Source organism: Schistocerca piceifrons, chromosome 7 (genome assembly GCF_021461385.2).
Source record: "Schistocerca piceifrons isolate TAMUIC-IGC-003096 chromosome 7, iqSchPice1.1, whole genome shotgun sequence".
Lineage (NCBI taxonomy): Eukaryota > Metazoa > Arthropoda > Insecta > Orthoptera > Acrididae > Schistocerca > Schistocerca piceifrons.
This window is the reverse complement of record NC_060144.1, coordinates 468476182-468502405: the sequence shown is the minus strand read 5'-3', so window position 1 is coordinate 468502405 and position 26224 is coordinate 468476182. Positions and strand designations below refer to the sequence as shown.

At 37.8% G+C, this 26224-nt stretch overlaps 1 protein-coding gene across 1 annotated transcript in view; it reads right to left on the bottom strand.

Annotated features, from left to right (window-relative positions):
* Positions 1–2155: 2155 nt before the first annotated feature.
* Positions 2156–26224, bottom strand: part of LOC124804804 (DNA topoisomerase 3-beta-1) — a 122255-nt gene continuing 98186 nt past the window's right edge. The window contains exons 12-15 of the mRNA XM_047265142.1: positions 13900–14124; positions 3788–3943; positions 3600–3702; positions 2156–2544 (exon numbers count right to left, since the gene is read on the bottom strand). Coding sequence (XP_047121098.1) covers positions 2335–2544; positions 3600–3702; positions 3788–3943; positions 13900–14124 — 694 coding nt within the window. The 3' untranslated portion in view covers positions 2156–2334. The remainder of the gene's footprint in view (positions 2545–3599; positions 3703–3787; positions 3944–13899; positions 14125–26224) is intronic.

Genomic DNA, 26224 nt, shown 5'->3' with positions numbered 1-26224 from the left:
CAACACAGAGTCAGTGCCCCAGTGGTCTGACTGAGAACTCCCCCGAATACAAAAGCATGGTTTTTCATGGATCATGGTGATGCACCATTTCTCCCTTCCTATTGTCGACCCACCAATCCACCGGCACTTAACATGCTTTGGCCAATCTGGTAAGTTGCTCTGCACCTCCAGCACGCCCCTAGCCAACCACATTTAGATTCCTGCCCTACTCCTACTCGATAGGTAGGGATACTTCTGGATTTTATATTAACAAACTCCAAGTTTGGTATCACCAACATTCAACTGAAAGCTAAACATCACTGCCACTTCTATTATGTCCAGCAAGAACAGTTTTTAATGTCACTTAGCCCCGCCCTCCATCCTTCTGTGGGTGGAGACTGCTGTACTGGCGCTCTAACCTGTGTAAACCGACCGATGTTGCAGCTCTCAGGAGCAAGTATCAAGCTTTGTGCCTCCGCTAAGATCCACCTTTGCGTGGCAATCTTTTACAGTGATGACTTACAACAGTGTCTAGGTGGTGGATGGAGTTACCAGTTAATTCTCTAAGCAGAACTTCTCCCCTGGGGCAGCTGCCCAGAGCATCTGCAATTTGCAGGGCTCTAGTGTTACTATTTAACTCCAGTAACCTAAAAACTACAATTTTTGCCTACTCTCTGCACTGTGTCTCTGATTTCCTACCCTGGAGTGCCCTTGATGGCTCCCAACTTAATTTTTTAAAGAACTGAAAATTATGAATTTTTCTTTGGTTTTACATACTTGAAATACTTACACAAAAAGAGTATACTGAGAGAAGATAACATTTTTATACAAATAATGATCTGTGTAAGGTCTGTTCAAAAAATTGCAGGACATTCATACTTTCACACCTATGGTGTGTTGGAGCAAAACGCAGTTGACATTCCCACACATGCCTGTGTCTAATGTGCAACTTCCAGAAGTTTCATAGTTGTATGTCTGTTAGTTATTGTCCAGTGCTGTATTCAGTAGAACATTGTGTTCCACAGTTTCCAAATTTCGAGATGGCACAGTTTGAAGAGCAACACCTCTGAATTAAATTTTGCGTGAAACTCAAGAAAACCAATTGAAAGGATAAAGATTAGAAAGGATAAAGATTAGAAAGGATAAACAAGATAAAAGAAAATTCGCTGACTGTGCTTTGCAAGATCCAGCTACAGGCATACCAAGACAGCTTCCAGAAGTGGAAAGGGGGCGACGGGCAGACAGTGTATCAATTGTGGAGAAGAGTATTTTGAAGGAGACCATGCACAATAAGTAAAAGAAAAGCATAGAAAAAATGTGTGGACAAAGTTCCAGAATTTTTTGAACAGCCTTTGTATTATCATGGCATATTGTTCAGCAGTGACCAATATGCTGGCCACTGCCGTACCACATTGTACGTTTCATACAGGAACAAATCTATATATAATAAGTTATTTACACATACTGAAACTTCTTCTAAAATACATTTTTTTAAAAGTCAGTGATATCTGACTTCCTGAAAAACTGCTTCTATTAAATATCACAGTACACTATTTGTGTATGTCTATAAATAATATGTATTTGCACAGTTGATGTTATCTATCCATTATAACAAAACACTGACTCCAAAATGAGGTTTTCACTCTACAGCAGAGTGTGCGCTGATATGAAACTTCCTGGAAGATTAAAACTGTGTGCCAGACCGAGATAAGAACTCAGGACCTTTGCCTTTCGTAGGCAAGTGCTCTACCACTTGCCTGTGAAAGGCAAAGGTCCCGAGTTCAAGTCTCGGTGTGGCACACAGTTTTAATCTGCCAGGAAGTTTCAAAACACTGAGTGATACACTGTGCAAGTTGTTCAGTCAACATGTAGATAAAGATGAATGTGGGGTCCATCATCTTTGATACAACATATGCACTAATATTCAGATGGATAACTGAGTGCAAACAGAATTTCAAACAGTGGTCACCTTCACAGCAACAGTTTTTTCTGACCTCAAATATCATCGCTCTGTTGGGGGTTGTATCAACAAACATAGTAGAAATATTAACTGAAGACAAAGTACAAGATTGCAGTGGAGTGAGCTCACCATACACACATATATACAAAATTTCCTTTAGTATATCACGGCCAACCCCAGGAAAATCTTGGGGAAAAAAATCATATAAAACCAAGATAAAAACAATAAATATATTATTTACATCACTCTGATGAAGAATATTACAAAAAGAGAGCTCTTCATACAATAATAGCATAATAAAAGATTTCCACTTTTTGCTTAGCTGCGAAGTATAAAGTTATTACACACAGGTTACAGTTCTTTCTCTTGTTAAATAAATATAACAAAAAATAGTGTTAAACAAAATATGCAGCAAGTTGTGCCATTTTGTCTCTTGGGGCTCGTGGTCGGCCCCGACTTTTTCCTTTACCCCCTCTTCCCCGAGGAGCCCGACTGCCGGCAGGCCTGGAAACAGCACGGTGCTTCTCCACAAGTGCTGTGAAATGTGGCGAGCAGAAAACGCAACCTGTCATTTCCGTTGCCTCACCTGGAAGCCGTGTCTTCTCCTACAACAAAAGGCAGATAACTGTATCACTTGCTGCACAGCTGTAAAGAAGCTACATATGTTTTTCACATGTGGTACAAAATAAGTTCCACACAACAAATTTTCTTTATGAATCATCAATGATAATCTTTACATACTTCATCTTTTTTTCTCTACATTTTGTAAATGAAATAATCGCACAAATTGACTCATCTAGGAAATGCAAACAGCATATAATACTGACTTATGTACATAACAAAAAAAAAAAAAAAAAATTAATGAAGTAGTAGCTATATAATGAAATAGTAATCATATCATGAAATAGTAATTATATATTGTCAAAATAAAAACAAAAGCACCATTAATTAAAGCATGCAACATTCCACAATAGAAAATGTCTCAAAAGGCCCATAACAAATGCTTCATGCACAAACAGTATTAGCTCCAAAAAATTAATGGTTACTACACTACCAAGGAACAAAACCATGAAGCCATGACTTACCTTCATTCATTAAATTAACATATTGGTGCAAACGTACCCTTAATAAATTAAACTGTGGTGCTGAGAACCACAGGGGCCTAAAGTATACTACTGTTGATCTTGAGACTGCATCATGTATGCATGCTCCTGACATCTGCTAATCTAATGGTGAGCCAGGTTTATCTGTGCTGTAGTCCCACGTGACATATATGAACATCACAAAAAACTGTCTCACCAATTTCACTGATATTTACTTCCGTATGGGTCTGGCAATGGTGTGCTTTAGACCATTATGGTTCTCAGTGCCTCAGCTGTTCCTTCTTCTCTAATGCTCTAGTTGGCATCAACATGAAGTTCCCGAGAGTTGTTGTTCTCTAATGCTTTAGCTGGCATCAAGATAAGATTTCAGACCGTTAAATGCGACAACACTATATTACAAATGTCGCTGCCAACATCACTTTTAACCAGCAAGTCCTACACATCCTGCCTTACATCTATCTACTATTGATCATGTACTACATTTCTCATAATTTTTTTTTATTGGGAACAGGCAACAATTTCATCTCTACAATAATGTATAGTGTAGGTTAACCTACCGGTTTGTACTCAACACTTATCAGCTGTGCTCCACACTCACATACTGCATCCTCAACTAATACTTTATGTGCATCCTCAAATAAATGTATGATGACATCACATCTGTAATGAATAAACATCATTATTAGTTTACCTATAATGTTAGAAAAGGAGTGTTCACTATTGACAACTTTATATTACTACTCACTTGTTGCAACCAAGTTTCCATTTTGGTCCAGATGATGGATCTAATACTAAAATACCTCCCTCACATTCAACACAACTTGACATGCCAGTACTATTCAGACTGTGAGGGCAAGTTGGGTGTGTACAAGCATTACAACCACTTCCTTTCTTCATTTGTCTATAACATACAGAAATTCTCATTACAATTTTTATGATTGGTGTTTCTGAATTTTAATATTTTCTTGTAAAGTTTCACTACATCAAATCAAAAATTTTGCATTTAGTAATGTAAGTCAAGAGGATACAGAAAAAGTGGATTCAGGGCAAGAGAGAGGAAAGTGTGAGTGGGTAGGGGGGAATGACACAGAAGCATCAAGGAAAAATAAAATAACAAATCAACAGAAGATAAAGCCAACTATTATCTGAAAGCATTTTGTTGTTCTCATTCATGTCTTTCTGTAGCACAAAACTTCCCTGTACAAAGTGTTTAACATAAGAGACATGTTTAGTTACAAATATTCATATTTTTAACTTTGCAATAGGTCTTATAAATGATAAGAACTAAAGAAAATTCAACAAAATGTATAATATGCTCAGTTAGAGACAAACTGAGAAAGGGAGGTGCCATGACCAGTATAACAAACAATAAGCTGGACCTGGTGTCTGATCGACCTATTGCTACATTCTAACTTTCCCCAAACTAACACTCTTTCCTCCCTGAAGAAGAAATAGTTGAAAGCTAGGACAGCATTTTCTACTTTTATATTTGTCTACCAGCAGTATTTACAATTTTGTCCTCTGAAGATAAGAACCAGATTTTTCTTTTTCTTTTTTTTTCCCCCTCTTTGCAAGTATTTGCAACACACAAACACAACATGACCTATGGCACTCCAGGTTACTCATATCATTACTAACAACACCCTCCTCCAACCTCAGATGAGGAAAGTGTTTTTATGAGATGCAGTTCCAATCTTACAAAGTTTGTTGCCGAGATGTGTTATGAATCTGTTATAAAACTGTTTCAGTAAGAAGATGCTTGGCTTGTCAAACAAGAAGTAAAAAATACTATACACCCCCTCTATGAAGACTCTTAGTGAAATGGTTGATGGTAGTGGCTGAATTTAAAGAAGCTGATACAGTTTGTGTTGACTGATTTCTTTTCATTACCAGCTGTGACAAGCAGACAACTGACAACACTGGCTTAGTTCATATTTGTCTATGAAATCATAAGAGGTGTTCACAAGTTAATGATCACTGTCAAGTTATGAGTAATAGGATTTGAAATCTACTTATTCATAGGCATATTATGCAGACTAAACACAGTACCACTTTACTTCCATCCGCCGCCATACAGAAAGACTCCACAGAGAGAGTGTACAAGGTGTGTTCAAAAAGTAAGGTGACTTTATATTTTTATGAAAAAAATATTTATTTATTCATCAATATTCATGTTGTCTCATTCAAAGTAATCCCCTCAGATACAATATATTTGTGCCAACGCTTCTTCCAACCTTCAAAGCACTTCTTACAAGCACTTTGTGGTACAACCTTCAGTACTTCCAACGATGCAGTTTTGATTTCTTCAATCGTTCAAAATCTTCATCCTTTCATAGGTCTTTTCAGGTTTGAGGAACAAGAAAAAGTTGCAGGGGGCCAAATTCGGTAAATATGATGGCTGAGGCATGACTGTCATGTTGTTTTTGGCCAAAAAATCTCTCATATACAATGATGAATGAGCAAGTGCATTGTCATGATGCAAAAGCCATGAATTGTTTTTCCACAATTCCGGACTTTTTTTTTGCATATTGCTTCTTGCAAACAGTGCATAATGTCAAGGTAATACTCCTTATTGACTGTACGACCTTGAAGCAAAAGTACATGATGCACTATGCCACAGTTATTGAAAAAAAAAAAGTGAGCAAAACTTGGACATTTGATCGAAGTTGGCATGCTTTTTTTGGTCTTGGTTCTCTGGGATGCACCCAAAATGTCGTAACCGTAAACCCCATGTTTCATCACAACTTATGACCCTTTTGAGCAAATCAGGATCATCGCTGACATCATTCAAGAACTCCTGAGTGATGCTCATGCGTCAGTTCTTCTGATCAAAATTGAGAAATTTTGGAACAAACTTCGCGGACACACGTCTCATGCCCAAAACGACTGGAAAAATTGAATGACGTGAGCCGACCGATATGCCAACATCCTCAGCAACTTCTCTTATGGTAATTTGATGGTTTTTTAAACAATTTTCTTCACAGCTTTGATGTTATCATCTGTTGTTGATGTGCTGGGGTGTCCAGAGAGGGATTCGTCATTGGCATCTTCCCGGCCATCTGAGCTTGTACACTTGTAAACATTTTTTTTTTTTTTCTTTTAGAGCAGACTCACCGTACGCCACTGTCAACATTTCAAGTGTTTTAGAGCACTTGATTCCATTTTTCACACAAAATTTGATGCAAATTCTTTGCTCCATTTTTTTTGTAATAATCGAAAGTCTGCCAAGCACACTAAAACACATCTAACCTTTCTATCTGTCAAAAACAAACGAAGCATACTGTACACTTGAAACTGCGTTGAACAGCCCTCGTATGGTAGCATGGCTCATTCTGGGTCTTCCATATCTTAGGAATAATAAAAGCTTGCCACAAATGAACTGAGCACTAACAATGAAGAAATGCAAATGTGGCACAGACCTTTCAGCAAAAAAAAGTATTTTGACAACTTACAGTGGAAGGAAAAGGTACTGAGATCAGGAAAAATGTCCATTTCATCAAATTCAAGTGTACATTTTACCCTCAGCAATAATTGTGATGAGTCAGCATATTATTTTTGAAATTTCTCATAGATATGTTTTTGTTATTGAAGACATGACTAAAATTTATGAGAAGTATTCAGGGACATGAAAATTTTGTTCACAAAATAAGGCAAGGGAAAAACATGAAAATATGCCATAAATATAAGTTTAGTTCAATAAATAAACAGTGTCAGTTTCAGGCTGTTCGAGAATATGCAAGAGCAAGCACTTTTTTCTTTGCATCTCTGTAAACTAGTTCTGAATCAACATTATTCGACAAATATCAAACTGCTGTTGTTTTGTCTCCTGTGGATACTGCCCTTTGTTATACACAATATTATGTGCAATAGCAATCTAGCAGGCACTGCTAAATGCTGGTTTCCATTTTCACTGGTATGTAATGTTTCATCAAAAGCATCATTATTGAACAAACCAAAACATAAGGTGATATCGTAAAATATTTCAGTATTTGTTACCTCCACGTTATATCTCTGCTGTCCGCCCCCCCCCCCCCCCCCCCCGCCTCCGGTAGCTGAGTGGTCAGCGTGACAAAATGTCAATCCTAAAGGCCCGGGTTTGATTCCTGGCCAGGTCAGAGATTTTCTCCACTCAGGGACTGGGTGTCGTGTTGTCCTAATCATCATCATTTCATCCCCATCGATGTGAAAGTTATCGAAGTGGCGTCAAATCGAAAGACTTGCACCCGGCGAACGGTCTACCCAATGGGAGGCCCTAGTCACACGACATTTATATATCTGCTTTGTTAGACCCTTGATATGAATCACAGAGTATACAGCACTTTCTTTCATAATCAGCAACTAGCATTCAAAAATTCAGAAACTACAGTGCAGTTGTTTCAAATAGATGTCCAAAGAGTACAAGGCCATCATGTTTCCTCAAAAAATCTAACTACAACAAACCTGATCCCTACTCCAAACTCAGGCAAGAAGATGTGGATTTAAGTACTATTCAAACTTGTGAAAATACATTGAAATTTGAAGTTAAAACAGTGCCATTTTGCAACAGTGCAACAGCAGAATTTTATGGGATTGGAAAGACACTGTTTCAAGAGATGTGTTAGATGAATGCACAACAAAACAGACCCAGGCTCTCCAGTATCCTGATGAAGGGCAGTCTTCAATTAGAAATAGAAAAAATATATGACACAGTGCGTATCTGACTTTGGCAACCATGGAAATATTTTTTGAAGGCATACATTCTGCTCCACAAATTGCAAAATGAGAATTTTTGGCAGTGGGTAAAGAAATTTGTTGATGATGAGACGTGTTTAAATGATAGTTAAGAGGACAAAAATCAGATTATTAAAGTTTCAACTTTAAAGAATAGAGTAATAATTTGAAACCACTGTAAGTTCTAGTTTCTTTTTAACTTATGAGACAGACTGAATTATGTTTTTGCTTTATTAATGAAGCACCAATGGCCCTGCCATGTTGGAAACACCTGCCCTCATCTGATGACCAAAGTTAAGCACTGTTGGACTCAATTACTAGATGGATGGGTAACTGTTGATGACTGTCTGGATAGGCCTGGTACCTCTGCCTCAGGGTAATGCAAGACTCTGTAGTGGCATCTCACTGAAAGACTTGCACAAATCTGTTGGTCATGTGACATTATTATTATTTACTAATGAAGACTACTGATGCATTAAAAGAACAAAAACACTCTTTAAATGTTTCTTCGCACAGTCAATTTAACATAGGATGCTCGTGTAATAATAAGTGCTCTACAAGAATGTAATAAACAATATGACATAGAAATGGTATAGAGGAAAAGTGTGAACTAATTAAAAAAAAAATTATTGAAGTTACATTATACTCTGAGTTGGTGACACTAGTTCAATTTGACAAATGCTTACTTAAGGAACTTTTGAAGCTGAGCACTGAACTAAGTAACTCAAAGATGGCCTTTGTGAACAATATAAACATGATACTCTAGTTTCTGAAGGAAATGAGAATCAATTTATTTTTCTCTTCAGGTGCTAATATTATGGATTTATGACTTTCTATACCCACTTACATGGTATAATATTTTGAAGCAATGAAGGAAAAGCTTCCACAGTGATGACATGTGGAGACTATGATACGCCAACATTGAATATGCAAATTACTTTCAAATGACAACACAAATTAAACTTTTGTGGGGGCCATGTTTGTTACAAAGCAGGCTAGGTATTTAATTAACATGACTATAATGTGATTCTTCAGTTTTTTCTTAGGGTATTTGTCAATCGAACAGTCCATGGGTGGGTGTACTGTCAGTTAATACTGTCGAAATGGTACTGACAAATCGACCTCCTGCGAGCGCATAACTGATTACTGACTTATATCCCCCCCCAAGACCAATTCTCTATGCAGCCCAGGTTGTGTTAGTGTGGATGCAGTTATTCCATCTGCACTGGATGCCAGAATGTTTTGTTTGCTGAATACATTCTTAATTAGACCCAGTGCTGATTCTGAAGCCTTGCTGAGATTATAGCCAGAGTCCTGGTTGATGAAACTTTCCCTTGTGCACATTTCAGTGGTGTCTCTAATGACATTGCTCTACTATTTTAAAGTTTGTGCTATAATCCTGGTACAATTGAATTCTATTGAATGAGTCTTGGCTAAACATTGCTTTGTGAGAACAGACTACGGATACCTTAGTCTCTGTACTGCTGGTGTTTTCAGCGTTGATGTTAGATGGTGTGCATTGATTGTCTGAAATGACTTGCCATATCTGCACAGAGTATGATATAAATCCACTGTTCCTTAAACACAGGTTACTTTGACACTCTCAAGTATTGCCCATGCTTTACTGGGCAAGTAGAAGACAGTTCTCACTCAATGCTTTGTCAGTATGCGCCTAACATTTCCCAGCAGTGCACAAGTTTATGGTAAAATGGCAGTGGCTGCCTCTTTCTCTGTGTTTTCATCCATCTCCACAGGTCATCCTGTAGTGGTAGGTCATAGAGCATGCCCAACCTGCAACTCTGAGGAACCATTTCTTTTGAAACACAGTTCTGAGGTGTTCGAGTTCCCAGGGAAGACTCTCTCCAACCGAAATGGTGCGTGCTCTATGTACTGGTGTTTTTACTGTCCCCTTCCTTTAAGCAGGGTGGTGGCAGCTGTCTGCATGCAACTGCAAGTCAGTGTAAGTTTTCTTCCGATGCACACAATGGCCTACGGTGCCATCGGCTTTTCTGTTGACTATGATGTCAAAATGTCCAGAAATGGTAGTCTTCTTTCTGTGTCAAGCCCCATAGAGAACTGAATTTATGCATAATAGTTCAGATGTGCACAGAAGTCACAGAATTTGACCCTTCCATGGGGCCAGATGATGAACATGACATCCATATAATGGAAAAAGCAAGTAGGCTTCCCTTCGGAAGTCTTCAGAGGTTCTTCCTCAAAGTGCTCCATACACAATTTGCAATCAAAGGCAAGAGTGGGCTGTGCATTATGACTCCTTCCATTTGTTTACAAAATATTCCATTAAATACAAAACATTTCAAGATCAGGGCATGCCAGAAACAGTTGGTGGTCGTCAAGTGCTCCTCTGTTTAAAGAATGCCAATGTGGTAAAACAGACAGTTCGCACCACCAAAGATCGATGCCAAGAACAAAAGATGAATGCCAAGAACACCAGAGGCACACTCGACTAATGTATCGCAATAAATTGGTGGTTGCAGAGCTCTGTTTGTCTGAGGCAACTGTACCAGGATTTTAGAACAACCTTAGAAATACTTGGACAGCATCATTAGAGAGGCCATCAGAACATACACCAGGGACAGTCTATCAACTGTAACTCTGACTATAATCTCAGTAAGGCTTTGAGAACCAGCACTGGGTCTAATTAAGAAGACACTCAGCACACACAATGTTTTGTCAATCTGTGCAAATGGAGTGGCAGTACATTGCATGGATTGCTACCACAACTGATGCACACTGCCGCACATTGCCGCTCACAGATGCCAGCGCAATCGCATCCTTGGGCATTGATACATGTGCTCCCAAGCAGGGCAGTTTGTCAGCATATCTGATGCGATGATATGTCTGATCACCAAAATATTGTGCCCATTGGTCACTAGGAACTGGTAAAGCACCCGTGGATTGTTTGATCAATATGAATTTAGCATGTTCAAATTGTTGTACTTCATACAAATTGTATTCCAAGCTATAAAATTGCTTGAAGATGTCTTCACTGTTGCATAAATAGGAATTTTTGGTGATGAAACAATTTGACTCACTTAAAGCATACACAAATCCAGTAGAGTTTTTGAAAATTATGCCTATGCTCATGTTTCAAGAACTTCCAGCAGTATGTAGTTGAAGAGCTATTTGCTCTGAATTGTTATCTTTTTCTTTAATATGACTGATGCACTTTCGAAAATAAAAGGCATTTTCATTTTCAACATAACAACAAAATATGTAGTAAGGTAAAAATAGAGTACAAACATCAAAAATAAGTCCTCAGGAACCAACATCATCATGGACAAAAAGTAACACCAAAGTTCCTATCCCTCAAAAACAATAAATAAATAAATTAATTAATTAATAAAGTAAAATAAAATAAATTAATTGAGATGTCAAGACGGTCTGAGGTACCTTGCCACAGTTCGCACAGTTCTCCCCCCATTAGAGGTTCAAGTCCTCCCTCGGGCAAGTTAGTTTATGATCGATTAAGTAGTGTGTAAGCCTTCGGACCGATGACCTCAGCAGTTTGGTCCCTTAGGAACTTACCACAAATTTCCAAATATTATTCCAAGCACTAAACTTTGTGACAACAATGCTGCTACATAAGGTGATAGACTATATAAATTGAGGTCAACTGTCTTTTACACTAAAGAAAAATTCACATCCTTTAAAAGCTTTTGCACTGAAGAAAGCTTTCCCCTTTTCAAATTATGCCTGGTCTTCAAACTGCACAATCGATAAAGTAAACTTCAAAATAAACACATTTGTTATTTATGACTCTGAATTTATATGTTATTCTTTAGTTCATGTAGTCTAGTACAACATTACCCTGTGGGCAATAGATATCTCTCTTTTCAGCATCATGGAGTTAGTTAATTACTTCCTGATGGATTAAGTGTACAATGTATTAAGTCTCTTTCAGTCTCGTCATGAATGGAGGTCTTTGCTGACACATTCAATTTACGCATGACAACTGGACACTAAGGGAAATTGTATAAAAAGTTTTACACTAATTCGACACTTCAGCTCAGTCTGAACGTAATACACTTCTACTAAAAATATATGTCATAATGAAAATGTGTTTAGCGCACAGAACTGGAAAATGTTCAGTCAAAAACTAAATTTAAAAAATAATAAATAAAGTACATGGAATAGAATGATGGATATAGTAACTCAGCTTTTCATGCTCATTTAGAATGAACTTCTTGCACATTCTCTTCCATGACTGCACTTTATTGTTAAATTATTAATGTTAGATATGATTGAAAATACAGTCTCTTTCAACAGAAGAGGTTCAATTATATTGGTTACCCATAGTTGTATGGGAATGTTAGAAACACATTCCCGTCATTTTATTAGCTGTTTCTGGAGTTGGCTGAATAATTTTTATTGTCCAATTAACTAAGTTAATTCTCACTATTGTGTGTACATCAGAGCTTCTTAGAAATTTGAGTAGCATTAATTATGAAATGCTTGTTGAAAAGTTTTGCAAAACTACACACATCTGTTACCAACATTTCATTTACTCCCAGGCCCATCTGCTCCTCTTCATGTCTGGTTATACCCATTTCCTCCTTCACTCTATATCATATTGTCTATATTTCGTTATATGGTGCGATTACTTATTTTCTCTTAATGCATTTCCTTCCATGTCCTCATAACTACCTACAATGTTTTGCAAGAAGTTTTGCAATGATCCACAGTATAAACACTAGCAGTGTTTCAGAGTGACAGTTACAGTTTCCTTTTTGTTTTACAAGGTAACTTTATCCATAAGCAATCCATGGCTTCTTTGTACACTTTGGTATAATGCGAGTTAGTTTTTGGAGAAAGCAGTATTCAATTATTCAGTACTCAACTTTTATCAATAAAGTGTTATGTTTTTCATTCATGCCACAAGTATATGATAGAACCCAAGAAAAATGTCTCTGTGGTACATGTACTGAATGGCTTTGTCAGTCTGAGAGGAAGATGGGAGGAACTGTGAGAACTGTATGGAACCTGCGACACATCTGAAGGGAGTGGAATGATCCCCTCAAGTCATTAATATCGGACTGGAAAATGAGTCAGAGTAGCTGTGCATGGGAATAGTTTATAGAATTTGGGGAAGATACTGACCAATAGGCATTTTAAATAAAGATAGAGACAGATGGGTTGCGCGTGTTACCATATTGTTGTACATGAAAACGCATAAAAATGTAATTTGTACATGATTTTAGCCTTCATGTTTTCTGGGTTTATCAAACAATATAATGCTGTTCAGATGAAGAGAAAAGAAAAGAGCAAGCTGTTTCACAGTTCTAGAGTTAAGACACCACACTAAAAGACTGTAAGTAGAGGCTAAGAATTTTCGAGCAGTCCAAAGAACACTGGAAGACACTGAAGTCTTATGAATGACACTGGCACAAGGTCAGTTCACAAAGTAGATCTTGCCCAATAAAGTTAACATACACAAGAATAAAAATGGAAATTCCTGGATGGAGCAATATGTAAAATAACTGAAAGCCAACCTCTGACCTACAGCAGATTGCTGTGTTGAGCACAGAAACATGTAACAGCATTCAATCTAGCTTTTGAGCACTAGCTCTTTTTCTAGCAAAAGGCACACACACGCACACGCACACATGCGCGCGCTCACACACACACACACACACACACACACACACACACACACACACACACACACACACAGAGAGAGAGAGAGAGAGAGAGAGAGAGAGACCCTAATGCACACATGTGTTCCTCTGTCCACACATCAAACTGCTATAGATGAGTGGTTGCCTTTACCTTACTTTTTATATCAACACACAAGAAGCTAATTTTATGTCATCCACATCTGTTGTTCTCTTGTTTTAGCAGTTGTTAAACAGTCGCTACAGTTTTTTACTGTATGTTACAGTGGTATAAAAATTCAAATGAGAGCGTTAATTTTCCCTGTAATTATGAGATAGCCACCTATTTCTAAGCATGACGTCCACTGTCATTACAGTGTAGTGGCAGTTTGAAACTGAGGTAGTATGCACAATTATAATCCACAAATACACAGCTAATTATTTTCATGTTAGAAAATGTATTTTGCATGTATCTGGCACATAAAAACATCATAAACTATATATTTCTGAGGAAAAAATTATACAATCATACCTGAATGGGGGGTTATTGTAGCAGTATGGGCAGAAAGGATAGCTTCTTCCCTTTGTTCCAGCAGACCATGACAGCAACTCAAAGTCATCTAATGGGCACTTGAGTTCTTTATAAATACGTATACAACCATTCTGTGGTACACTGTAAGTTTCATCACAGTGGGAACAATGCATGCGTGAGGGTTTGGCTTGAATATACTTCATGTAACGTCTGCATTTGCCACATCTTTGCAAAAAGAAGAAAAGGAAAAGTTAGTTTTAGCAAGAGGTCAAATTATTCTAAAACATAGATCGTAAGAACCAATAAAAACAACAAAGTAGAACAGAACTTAACCATAGTAATAAGGCCACATAGCTTGCAAATACTAACAGAAAACAATATGGAAAAATGATAGTTACATTAGTTAGGATACGACATTGCAAGACAGTAGCACACAAAGATACTGACTTGCAAACATCAGTATTGTTTGCATTCTAGGTATTAAGATATGTTAGGCAGTTACTCAGCAGCTGTATCCCTGGCTCCCATTAAACCACTGATAATTTTTTTGGACAAAGCTCCCATCAATCTCAGTATCTACTTAGGCTCACTACTGCATTTACACAAAAAGTATCCACTTATGATGCCCAGGTTACAAGATCCAGTACTCACATAGACAACAAATGGAACATCTTACAAGTGAAAACAAAATTTTAGATATTTAGTGTAATATTACGGAAGGATAGCACAGCTGAGAGAGGAAACTAGGAGAAAGTGAAAGTCCAAGGAGACAGAAGGTGTGCAGCAGCACAAAGAGCAGCAGTACGGTATGGTGCAGTGTCTATAAGCTCCGAAGCATGCAACATATTTTCTATTTCATCTTGTGTTCATGCTGTAGTAGGAAGTGTGAGTAGATAGAAACAGTCATTTTAAATTTTTGTTACACAACTCTTATTTTAGAAATAAATAAATTCAGTTTGGTGCCAAGTCATTGCAGAATGAATTTTGATTTCACACAAAACAATGGAACAATGTGCCAACTTAAACCAGGGACAGTTACAGGCATGTGTGACAAATAATTTCAACTGCTGGTGGTGCTTTTAATAAGTGAATTAATATGAACTATTTAGTGCAGCAACATTAGTACAGGTGGTAGTATACAGCAGTATACACGTGGAAACATGGTGGCTGATACAAACTGCAGCACTTGCATCTACGAGGGACATTCAGTACTTAAACAAACACATTGGTGTAGGAAATAAATATTTATATTTTTAGAAAATAAGAGTCGTGTTGCTTCTCAACATCTCACTACTCATTTTACTCATTCCTGAGTGGTGGCGATCTCGTTTCCTCACTCATTCTTACGTAGTTGACTCTTTGGACAGATGTCTCCATCCACAGCGATCTTCGGCCTTTCTTAATATGACGTGAAGAGGCAGGCTGGTAATCTTCTTCGCTTGATCCAACCATCTGTTTGCTGCTCTCCCATGTGGTCTTCTGCCCTCAATTTTTCCCTGCACAATGGTCTTCTCTAAATTATCCCCTTTCCTTCTCAAGATGTGCCCAAGGAACTGAACTTATCTTTGGCTGACACGAGAAGATAAAAGTTCTTGTGATTTTAAGTTGTTCTATTATTGAAACATTTGTTCTTTATTGTGTCCACGGTACACGCAGCATCCTCTACCAACACCACACCTTATCCTATAGTTGGAGCAGCTCTAACTGATCCTTTTTTGTGCAAAGGAATTAGTCCAGTCTGTGGGCCACTCACTCATTTTCCACACCTTATTACATATTAACTGCGCATACCATCTATATAAGAATGCAGGAAACACCAATGCTTCTATCCAGCGCATCTTTGTTGTCTTGGATATTGCCTAATTCTGCCATATCTTAACGAGTTTGACCATTGCGGCTCGGTCAAGAATGATTCGTTGTCTTATTCCTTTATCACAATTTCCTGTGCAACTGATCAGAAAGGCAAGATATAAAGGGTTATTACAAATGATTGAAGCGATTTCACAGCTCTACAATAACTTTATTATTTGAGATATTTTCACAATGCTTTGCACACACATACAAAAACTAAAAAAGTTTTTTTAGGCATTCACAAATGTTCGATATGTGACCCTTTAGTGATTCGGCAGACATCAAGCCGATAATCAAGTTCCTCCCACACTTGGCGCAGCATGTCCCCATCAATGAGTTTGAAAGCATCTTTGACGCGAGCTCGCAGTTCTGGCACGTTTCTTGGTAGAGGTGGTTTAAACACTGAATCTTTCACATAACCCCACAGAAAGAAATCGATAATCAAGTTCCTCCCACACTTGGCGCAGCATGTCCCCATCAATGAGTTTGAAAGCATCTTTGACGCGAGCTCGCAGTTCTGGCACGTTTCTTGGTAGAGGTGGTTTAAACACTGAATCTTTCACATAACCCCACAGAAAGAAATCGCATGGGGTTAAGTCGGGAGAGCGTGGAGGCCATGACATGAATTGCCGATCATGATCTCCACCACGACCGATCCATCGGTTTTCCAATCTCCTGTTTAAGAAATGCCGAACATCATGATGGAAGTGCAGTGGAGCATCATCCTGTTGAAAGATGAAGTCGGTGCTGTCGGTCTCCAGTTGTGGCATGAGCCAATTTTCCAGCATGTCCAGATACACATGTCCTGTAAGGTTTTTTTCGCAGAAGAAAAAGGGGTCGTAAACTTTAAACCGTGAGATTGCACAAAACACGTTAATTTTTAGTGAATTTCGAATTTGCTGCACGAATGCGTGAGGATTCTCTACCGCCCAGATTCGCACATTGTGTCTGTTCACTTCACCATTAAGAAAAAAATGTTGCTTCATCACTGAAAACAAGTTTCGCACTGAACGCATCCTCTTCCATGAGCTGTTGCAACCACGCCGAAAATTCAAAGCGTTTGACTTTGTCATCGGGTGTCAGGGCTTGTAGCAATTGTTAACGGTAAGGCTTCTGCTTTAGCCTTTTCCGTAAGATTTTCCAAACTGTCGGCTGTGGTACATTTAGCTCCCTGCTTGCTTTATTCGTCGACTTCCGCGGGCTACGCGTGAAACTTGCCCGCACGCGTTCAACCGTTTCTTCGCTCACTGCAGGCTGACCCATTGATTTCCCGTTACAGAGGCATCCAGAAGCTTTAAACTGCGCATACCATCGCCGAATGGAGTTAGCAGTTGGTGGATCTTTGTTGAACTTCGTCCTGAAGTGTCGTTGTACTGTTATGACTGACTGATGTGAGTGCATTTCAAGCACGACATATGCTTTCTCGGCTCCTGTCGCCATTTTGTCTCATGCGCTCTCAAGCGCTCTGGCGGCAGAAACCTGAAGTGCGGCTTCAGCCGAACAAAACTTTATGAGTTTTTCTACGTATCTGTAGTGTGTCGTGACCATATGTCAATGAATGGAGCTACAGTGAATTTATGAAATCGCTTCAATCATTTGTAATAGCCCTGTACATAATCACTCACTATCTCCAGGTTCCTTAAGCATCCTATAAGTTGTTTTTGATCAATGCCTTGGCAATTTATAACCGTTAGTTTGGTTTTTTTCATGTTTACCTCTAGGCCAAGGTTTAGATATCTTTCACTCTTGAGAACAGATCACCAAGTGCTTCCACACTTTCTGCTATGAGTGTAGTATCATCTGCGAAGAGTAAATTGTTGATTTTCCTGCCGCCAATTGAAATCCCTCCACCCCAGCCATCCAGCGCTTTCCTGATTACACACTCTACATAGATATTGGAGAGCTGAGGTGATAGTATGCAACCTTGTCTGACACCATTTGTCACATCGAAAAATTAAGAGTATACACCATCTACTTTTATGATTACGGTATGGCTATTATAAAGACCTTTTAGTAAGCATACCAGGTGTTTTGGAATCCCAGACTCGTTGAGCACATGCCACAACTTGTCCCACATGACACACTCAAAAGCCTTTTTATAATCTAGGATGCAAATGTAGGCAGGGACACAGAACTCATAACATTTTTCAATTATCTGCCTTAAATTCAAGACTGCCACCTGAGTACTTTACCTGACACACAACCCGCTTGTTCTGAGGAAATCTGAGACTGCAGAATTTTTTTTAGACATCGATTTATTATATGCAGGAGGACTTCACTAGCATGTGATATTAATGCTACAGTCCTATAGTTGGAGCAGCTCTAACTGATCCTTTTTTGTGCAAAGGAATTAGTCCAGTCTGTGGGCCACTCACTCATTTTCCACACCTTATTACATATTAAATGTAGGTCATGCATGCCTTCCTCTCCCATTGCAGTCAGCATTTCTCTGAAAATATCATCTATACCTGGGGATTTGTTGCTTTTCAGATGCTTGATGGCATTTTTGATGTCACTGTACAGAATATCAGGTTCTTTATTTGATTCCGTACAAATGTTCTCTTCTTGTATGTTGTTTCCTTTGCAATACAATGTTTCACAATATTGTTTCCACTAGGTATTGCTAATTGCTTGTCACTAATAATAGCACCATCTATATCTTCTACCATCCATGTAAGCGGTTTGAACTCTCGGGTGATGCTGTTTATCTTCTTGATTAGGTCATGTATTTCATTTAGTTTTTGATGTTGTTCTATGTCATCAAAAATACTGGTGAGACACTGAATTGTCGATTCGGCAGCTGCGCTATATTTTGCAGCAAAGTTCTTTCTATGCTGCTTCATCTTGAGCTGTTTGTATGCCACGTTTCTTTAGTTTTCTCCATTCTTCGATGAGAAGTAGAGTATTGTTCGAAATTCAGGGATTTTTCATTGAGGGATCTTAGTGACCTGTTCAGGGAGAGATGAGCTGATCATTTCTTTCAACATAATACCACCCAATACTAATATACTTTACTCAACAATGAACTACTTTTTTCATACTGGTGCAAATAAGTCTTTGTCTGTTAGAACCACTTTCCCATGAATTCCTTGAACTCCTCATCGTTGCTGATCTTTTTTCCACATAATGCCTCCACGAGTTGGCCAAACAAATAAAAAACTGAGGGAGCCGAATGTGAACTGTAGGGAGAATGAGGTAATATCTCCCAAACCATTTTTCAAATGGTTTCTTGTGCCAACTGGGCAGAGTGTGTACGGTCCTTGTCATGTAGCAATATCATGCCTTTTTTTTTTTTTTTTTTTTTTTTTTTTTTTTTTTTTTTTTTTTTTTTTTTTTTTTTACCTGTAATGTTTTTCTCTCATTGATGGCTCTATTTTGTTCATCAGGACGTCTGAGCTGTAGGTACTGTTTATCGTATGTTCATTTTACAAATAATCATAGAAGATAATTTTTTGTGACTATTTTGAGATAGTGAGAGACAATATACTGTGTGGCAATAGAGTCAAATTAATATGAGCCTAGAAATTTACAAAATTAATTAAAAACAATTACTCTTCAAATAACAAATAGCCCTGAAATGTTCTCAACAGTAATGCACATAACTTTTATTGGCATTGATATGGTGTGAGAATAATCATAGCAAGTAAAAGGAATTTTGGAAAGACTATCATTGAAACTGAATGACAGAAAAGCAAAACTTCGATATGCAACATAATTTTAGTACTCAGAAATGTGTAGCATTGAACTGAAAATAACTATTTAAGCACTTTTATTTAGGTTGAAAAGCATAAGCGAAAACCAAGACAGACACAAATAAATTTAGCTCAATATAATAGTGACTAACCTCTACAGATACTGGTGCATTGGAAATAAAAATTCATTAAACGGTTTGAGTAAAGCACTATCTTAAAGGATACAAAATACAAAGGAAATAAAGTTAATGAACATTTCTCATGTCTCTTCCACCCATCCAACACTGATAAGCAAAAACAACCATCCAGACCAACATACTTGGTAAACATACCCTTGTTGCCTGAAACATATTTTGCATAATGACAAATATGAGATGAAAGTTACATCAGTTGATAAATATATTTTCTCTGAAGTAGAATAGATCCATAATCATGGGGACAGCAAGACTGAAAGCTAAGCTACAGCATTCAATACTTATGTGCATATGTACTGCTTAGTGCTTCCTCTGTTGTTTGTAATCTGCCCAATCTGTTACATCTTATTAATTTGGAACAGCAAATCAACAATCACAATTCACAAAATCCTTTAAAATGTGTGCACTATGCAGATGAGGTCTTAATCAATACACTGCTAATGATTTATCAGTAAAAATGAAGGAAAGGAGAGAATTAAGAATGTTCTGCAAATTCAATAAAAGCTGCAGAAAAAAATAATTTTAGAAAATATAAAAATAAAATCATAATGCAGTCAACTTACTTATACCATAAAAGAAGTGGAAGAGAACTGGAAACAGAAATATATTTAAAAAGAGAACGAAGTAAAAAGCCATTAGCACAGATTGGTGGAAAAAACACATGCCAAATTCAACATACAGTGGCAGAACAACAACAAAGATGGCAGTATGTATCTACTCTTAAAAATAAAATAGGAACAATAACGGGATTATACATTGGTGCTTGGCAGAGCATGACAATAATTATAACAACTCCTCCTTAATGTTCTGGAACTATATATAGTTGGAGCACATCAAGGAAATGTTTCCATTTTTGTTACAAAACAACCACTTCAACAAATAAATCAAAACATTGTTGCAATGACAGAGCCGATAAACAACATATCAATAAAAGGAGACAACATATCAATAAAAGGAGAGAATGTAATTACACTATCATAAGTAATCATACTATCATAAGTAATCAGAAGTTTATAAAAACACAGTAACACTTCTACATTAACAAATAATCAGAACTTAAACAACATAAACAATACTCACCTTCATTGTACACAAGGAAGCAAAGTTATTAAACTATACTTAATCTAATATGTAAATAAACCAACAATTTTTCTGATTCAGGACCAAACCAATTTAATGTAAGCAATAAAAAAAATACTGATTACATGAAAAAATGCTCACATGCACCCAGAGAAAGGGTGCTTTATAGAAGAATTCTCAAAATGTTTTACTCCATTTTATTGATTTATTACTTTCTTTATTACTTTCTGAAAATGCATATTATAGTTAACTGAGGGTAAATAAAGCAATCAATTATTGCACACTCTTCAGCAGATATAAAGTATGTATTTTTTAAACACATCGATGTCTCATAATATTCATGGGATTTTTGAAACAGGTGTATCCAACATTAAGCAAAGGCATGTGCATATAAGAGAAAGAACAAAGAGAAAGAGAAAACACAAATAATGAGGATGGCACACTGAGTTTATGAAACTAAAACAGTGATGTCTGAGTATATGTGTAGGTTCCAATATGGCATAAGAGAAAGTGTAAAGCTGAAGTGTATTACATATTCAAAAAATGGAAACTCAAGGGTGGAATATCAACAATATTGTTAGGAAAAGGAGAGATTGCTACTCACCGTAAAGATGACCCCTTCAATCGCAGATAGACACAACAAAAACACTGTTACACTTTGTAGTTTCTGGCCAGAATCCGATCAGAGCTGTCGGTGGTAGCAGTCATGTGAGCATGAGGTGTGTTTTCTTGTGCAAATGTGTTAATGGTGGACTTCTGTATATGTAGCCAAATTGTTTCTATTCTATGCACAATATTTTGACAACTGTCCATGTTGTCTTCTTCATGAGCTACGAGTTGCACTGTTATGTGTACTCCCTCCCTGTAATCCAACCAGACTGTGGTTTCAAGTCACTATTTGTAATTGAGTTCAATTCCCGTTGTCCATTACAGCCTTTAATGTTCTTTCATTTCTCAGAGCTTTCACTGATATTCCATGAGACATATGTTACCTCAGCATTTTCTAGTTCTGGTTCACGATATCTGACAGATTCCAGACATCACTTCAAAAGAGCTTCTTCATCCCAACCTTTACATGTCAGCTACACTCTTGGCAGTTTGTTGGGAATGGATTGACAATATAGCATTGTCATATGCAGAATCAATACAGTTCAAAACGTCTGCCTACCAGAAAGTAAAATTTGTTCACTTGCACCAAAAGCCAAGACAAGATATATGGAACCAAACAAAACTTACTCTCACTGATTAACAGCTGGACAGGGACACACTGAAGATCCTTGCTAAAGGACTAGATTTTACACACAGTCAAAAAAGTCACCAACAGTACACTACAGCAGCTTCATGGAGCATGTTCCAGCTTTGCTCCAACAAAAGCAGCAGAAGAGGTTCGCTGCAAAATCTGTAGAGCACTTATCAAGGTACCAATACTAAGATCCAACATCTTCAAGATAGAAAGAGCAGCACTTTGAATTCTGCTGGAGGACAACAAAAATGTAATTCCGGTGACCAACAAGGCCAATGCTATAGTCCTAACATCATGTGTGGACTAAAATAAGATTTTCAATCTTTTGAATGATACTGCCTGCAGACAGCTAGACAGACGGTAATATTGGTGCACCTAGGTATCAGCTGGCACAATACCTGAAATGCATTCTCAATGAATACGGTGGACAGGGCGAACATCACATTCGTAACTCTGCTTTCTTTGTTCACTATCTCTGTCAACTGTGGCTGCAGGATATGGATATTTGTCATTATTCTGTTTGATGAAAAATATTATGAATAAACTGATGGCATGGTGATGAGTAGTCTGTTATCAACTCTTGCCACGGTGAACTTACACATGGAAGATTTTGAAACAAAAGCGCTAGGGTCTGCCGAGAATACACAGAGTGAAAAAACGTGAAGAGTTCCTGAAGCTTTTAAATTCTATTCAACCTAATAAAACATTCATCTTGGAACTTGAAAAAGATGGCTAACTACCTTTTCCTCAGAGTAAAGGACTCTGGTTCATAAAGCAGAACAGATTCAGACAAGGAGAGCTTTGTCAAAAATTCACACCACCTATGAATAGTGTTCTGATGGAATGGGTACTAAGATTTTCAAAGCGAGCAGGCATTGCAGTGAAAATCAAGAGCAGCTGAGAAAGAGGTTGCAAGTGAGAGAGAAAGAGAAAGCAAGATTCACTTATCTACCTTATGCTAGCCTAATATCCACAAGTATCTACATCTACATTTGTACTCTGCAAATTGCCTGTGTAGAGCACTGCAGAAGGTATGTCCCACTGTACCAGTTATTAGAGCTTTATCCTCTTCCATTCATATAGACCAGTAGACTCCTACAGAAACATGGCATCCTGTATTTCATTTCCATCAACAAAGCTAAAAAGTCTTCTTTGTAAAGTTAAAGACAAGCAAGGTCCCCGAAAGCCGGGTATGTACCATATTCAATGTAAATGGGGCATGTCTTAAATGAGGCATACAATCAGAATAGTTGAGGAGAGATGCAAGTAACATAACCGACACATCCAACTAAAGCCACCAAGCAAATAAGCTACCACCGAGCACTGCGTCAAATATAATCTACAACTTCCTCTATGAAATACTCACAAGACACCATACGGTGCATGGCAGAGGGTACCACATATCACTGTTAGTCATCTCTCTTCATGTTCCATTCGCAAGCAGAGTGAAGCAAAAACAACTGTCTGTATGCTTCCATGTTAGCCCTAATTTCATTCAGCTTATCTTTGTGGTCCTATACAAAATGTACGATGAAGCAATAGACTCTGTCTGCAGTTGTTCTCTAAATTTCCACAGTACTGCCTTGTGAAAAGGACATCGTCTTCCCTCCAGGGACTCTCATATGAGTTCATGAACCATCTCCGTAATACTTGGCACACTGATCGAACCTACTGATAACACATCTAGGAAGATGCCTATGAAACGCTTCAATCTCTTCATTTAATCTGATCGTGTGGGGATCAAGACTAGGACACATTAGCAGTCTGCACACCATCTCCATTATAGAAGAGCTACACTTTCCAAAAATTCTTCCAATAAAATGAAGTCTAGCATTCGTTTTCCCTACTAGCAAACCGACGAGCTCATTCCACTTCTTACCATTTTGCAATGTTATACCCCGATATTTACTCGATGTGACTGTGTCAAGTAGCACACTACTAATGCTATATTAGAAAATGGTAGATTTGTTTTGCCTACTCATCAACTTTAATTTACATTTTTCTACATTTATAGAAAGCTGCCATTCATCACAGCAACTAGAAATTGTAACTAAGTCATCTTTTATCAATGCCACAGTTACTCAATGATGAATGACGACACCTTGCCACGCACCACAGAGTCATCAGCAAAAAAACAGTACCGTATTTACTCGAATCTAAGCCGCACTCAAATATAAGCCGCACCTGAAAAATGAGACTCGAAATCAAGGAGAACAAATTTCCCGAATCTAAGCCGCACCTGAAATTTGAGACTCGAAATTCAAGGGAAGAGAAAAGTTTTAGGCCGCACCTCCAAATCGAAACAATGTTGGTCTACTGTGATATGAGACACAATTTAGGTAGAATAAATGATGATACAGCTACAGTAGTTTGGTTCGAGTCGTAAGCTTAGCAGTTAAGCTTTACCAGGTAGCCATTGCTATGCGTCAGGTGTGCTTCGTCTGGTTTGAATGGGTTGCTTATTTTTCTTTGATCTAATAAGTGCCATTCTCTTTGTTATAGGTGTTTACGTCACTCTAGGCTGAAAGTGCATTATTGTACTGTGTCATGTGTTGTTTGTCGCATTCTGATAGTAAGTGTTTACGACCTGTCGCCGCTCGCGGCATGGCTTGCTTAGGTGCACGCTACCGCCGCTTACAATAAAAATAAAGAAAGGAATTGTCTCATTAGCGAAACAATGGCAAGAGACTGCTATTTGTTGTTAATTATACTGGTGTTTTCTTTGATAATGATCAACAAGAACCAAATAATAGACTGCGTATGATAGATGTTCTGAATGACAGTTTAGCTAAAATTTTTCTCCGTCTGAAAATCTTTGCAGACGCCTCTTTTGTACATTACATTCTGCACAGAAATTAGTCATCTTAGATTTAAAAATCTAGTCAATTGCTGTGCTTCATTTCTGACTGTATCACTATTAGGCATCAGAATTATACGAATATAAACATGACATGATATGTATATTCTTCCGCATTTGCTGCTGTCTCACACTAGTTTCGTAGGTTATTAGGCAGACACGATTTAAATGAGATAGCAGCAAACACTAAAGAATACATGGCAAAATGTTTATATCCGTATTATTCTTATGTTGAAGAAAATACTGCATGTGATTCGCAATTCATAAAAGTTCCTATTAGCAACCATCTCTTCTCACAGGTAGGAAAAAATTCAGAACGTAGAGTTGGCCATATTGACAAACATCCCAAATAGTCTTGCCAGTCGGATTTTCGTAGTACATTGAAATGCTGCTACATTCGAAGATGAACAACACGGAATTTGTATTTACTTCGTTGGATAATGTATGAAAATGCAGTGGTCAAAACTCGGGGCGGAGAAAAAAGCTCGTCTTACACCTTTTTTTTAAAAAAATTTATTTTCTGACGCAGAGGTTTTGGCGCCAGTATTTATCTCTGTGCCTGCAAAGCATGCCTGTGTAGCGCTACATATATTCGACGGCAGAAGTTAGTTCTGGCGGCACCTACCAACATTTTTCAGAACTTCCACTTACTTTGCACTCGATTATAAGCCGCAGGCGATTTTTTGGATTACAAAAACCGGAAAAAAAGTGCGGCTTAGATTCGAGTAAATACGGTAAATTGCTGTTCACCCTGTCAGACAGATCACTTGGGTAAATAAAGAATAAGAGCGATCCTATCTCTCATCATCCATGGTTTGTAGGGTAACATGTGAGAAAAGAGCAAGCTGAATTTTGCACAAGCAACAGTTTCTAAATCCATATTGATTTCCCGGCAGAAGCTTTTCTGTCTCAGGGAAATTGATTATACTGAAACTCATAATGTGCTCAATAATTTTGCAGCAAACGAATGTTGAAGATATTAGTCTATTATTATGTGGGTCTGTTCTTTTACCTTTTATGTTTCATGAAATGAAACATGTGATCAGTATCATGGTCCAAATGCCAAGTTCCTGGGACAGTGTAAGTAAAGAAGCTATTGAAATAGAGATGTCATAAAACCTAATAAAAAAGGGACAGATGTTTCTATCTAAACAAGGCTTGGGTTCCAGCACTCAATTTATCAAGATCTCACCAATCACCACATTCAACAGAGCTTGAGGACACTTACATAATGTGTGTTTCATGGAATATCAGTGCAGACTATGAAAAACAAAAGAGCATCAAAGTGTGTCAGGAATCAAACTAAGTTATAGTGACGTTAGAGCAATAATGCTTCACAATCTGGTTGGAGTTCGAGCTGCAAATACATATAACAGTGTAGCTTGCAGCACATGAAGAAAATGACTGT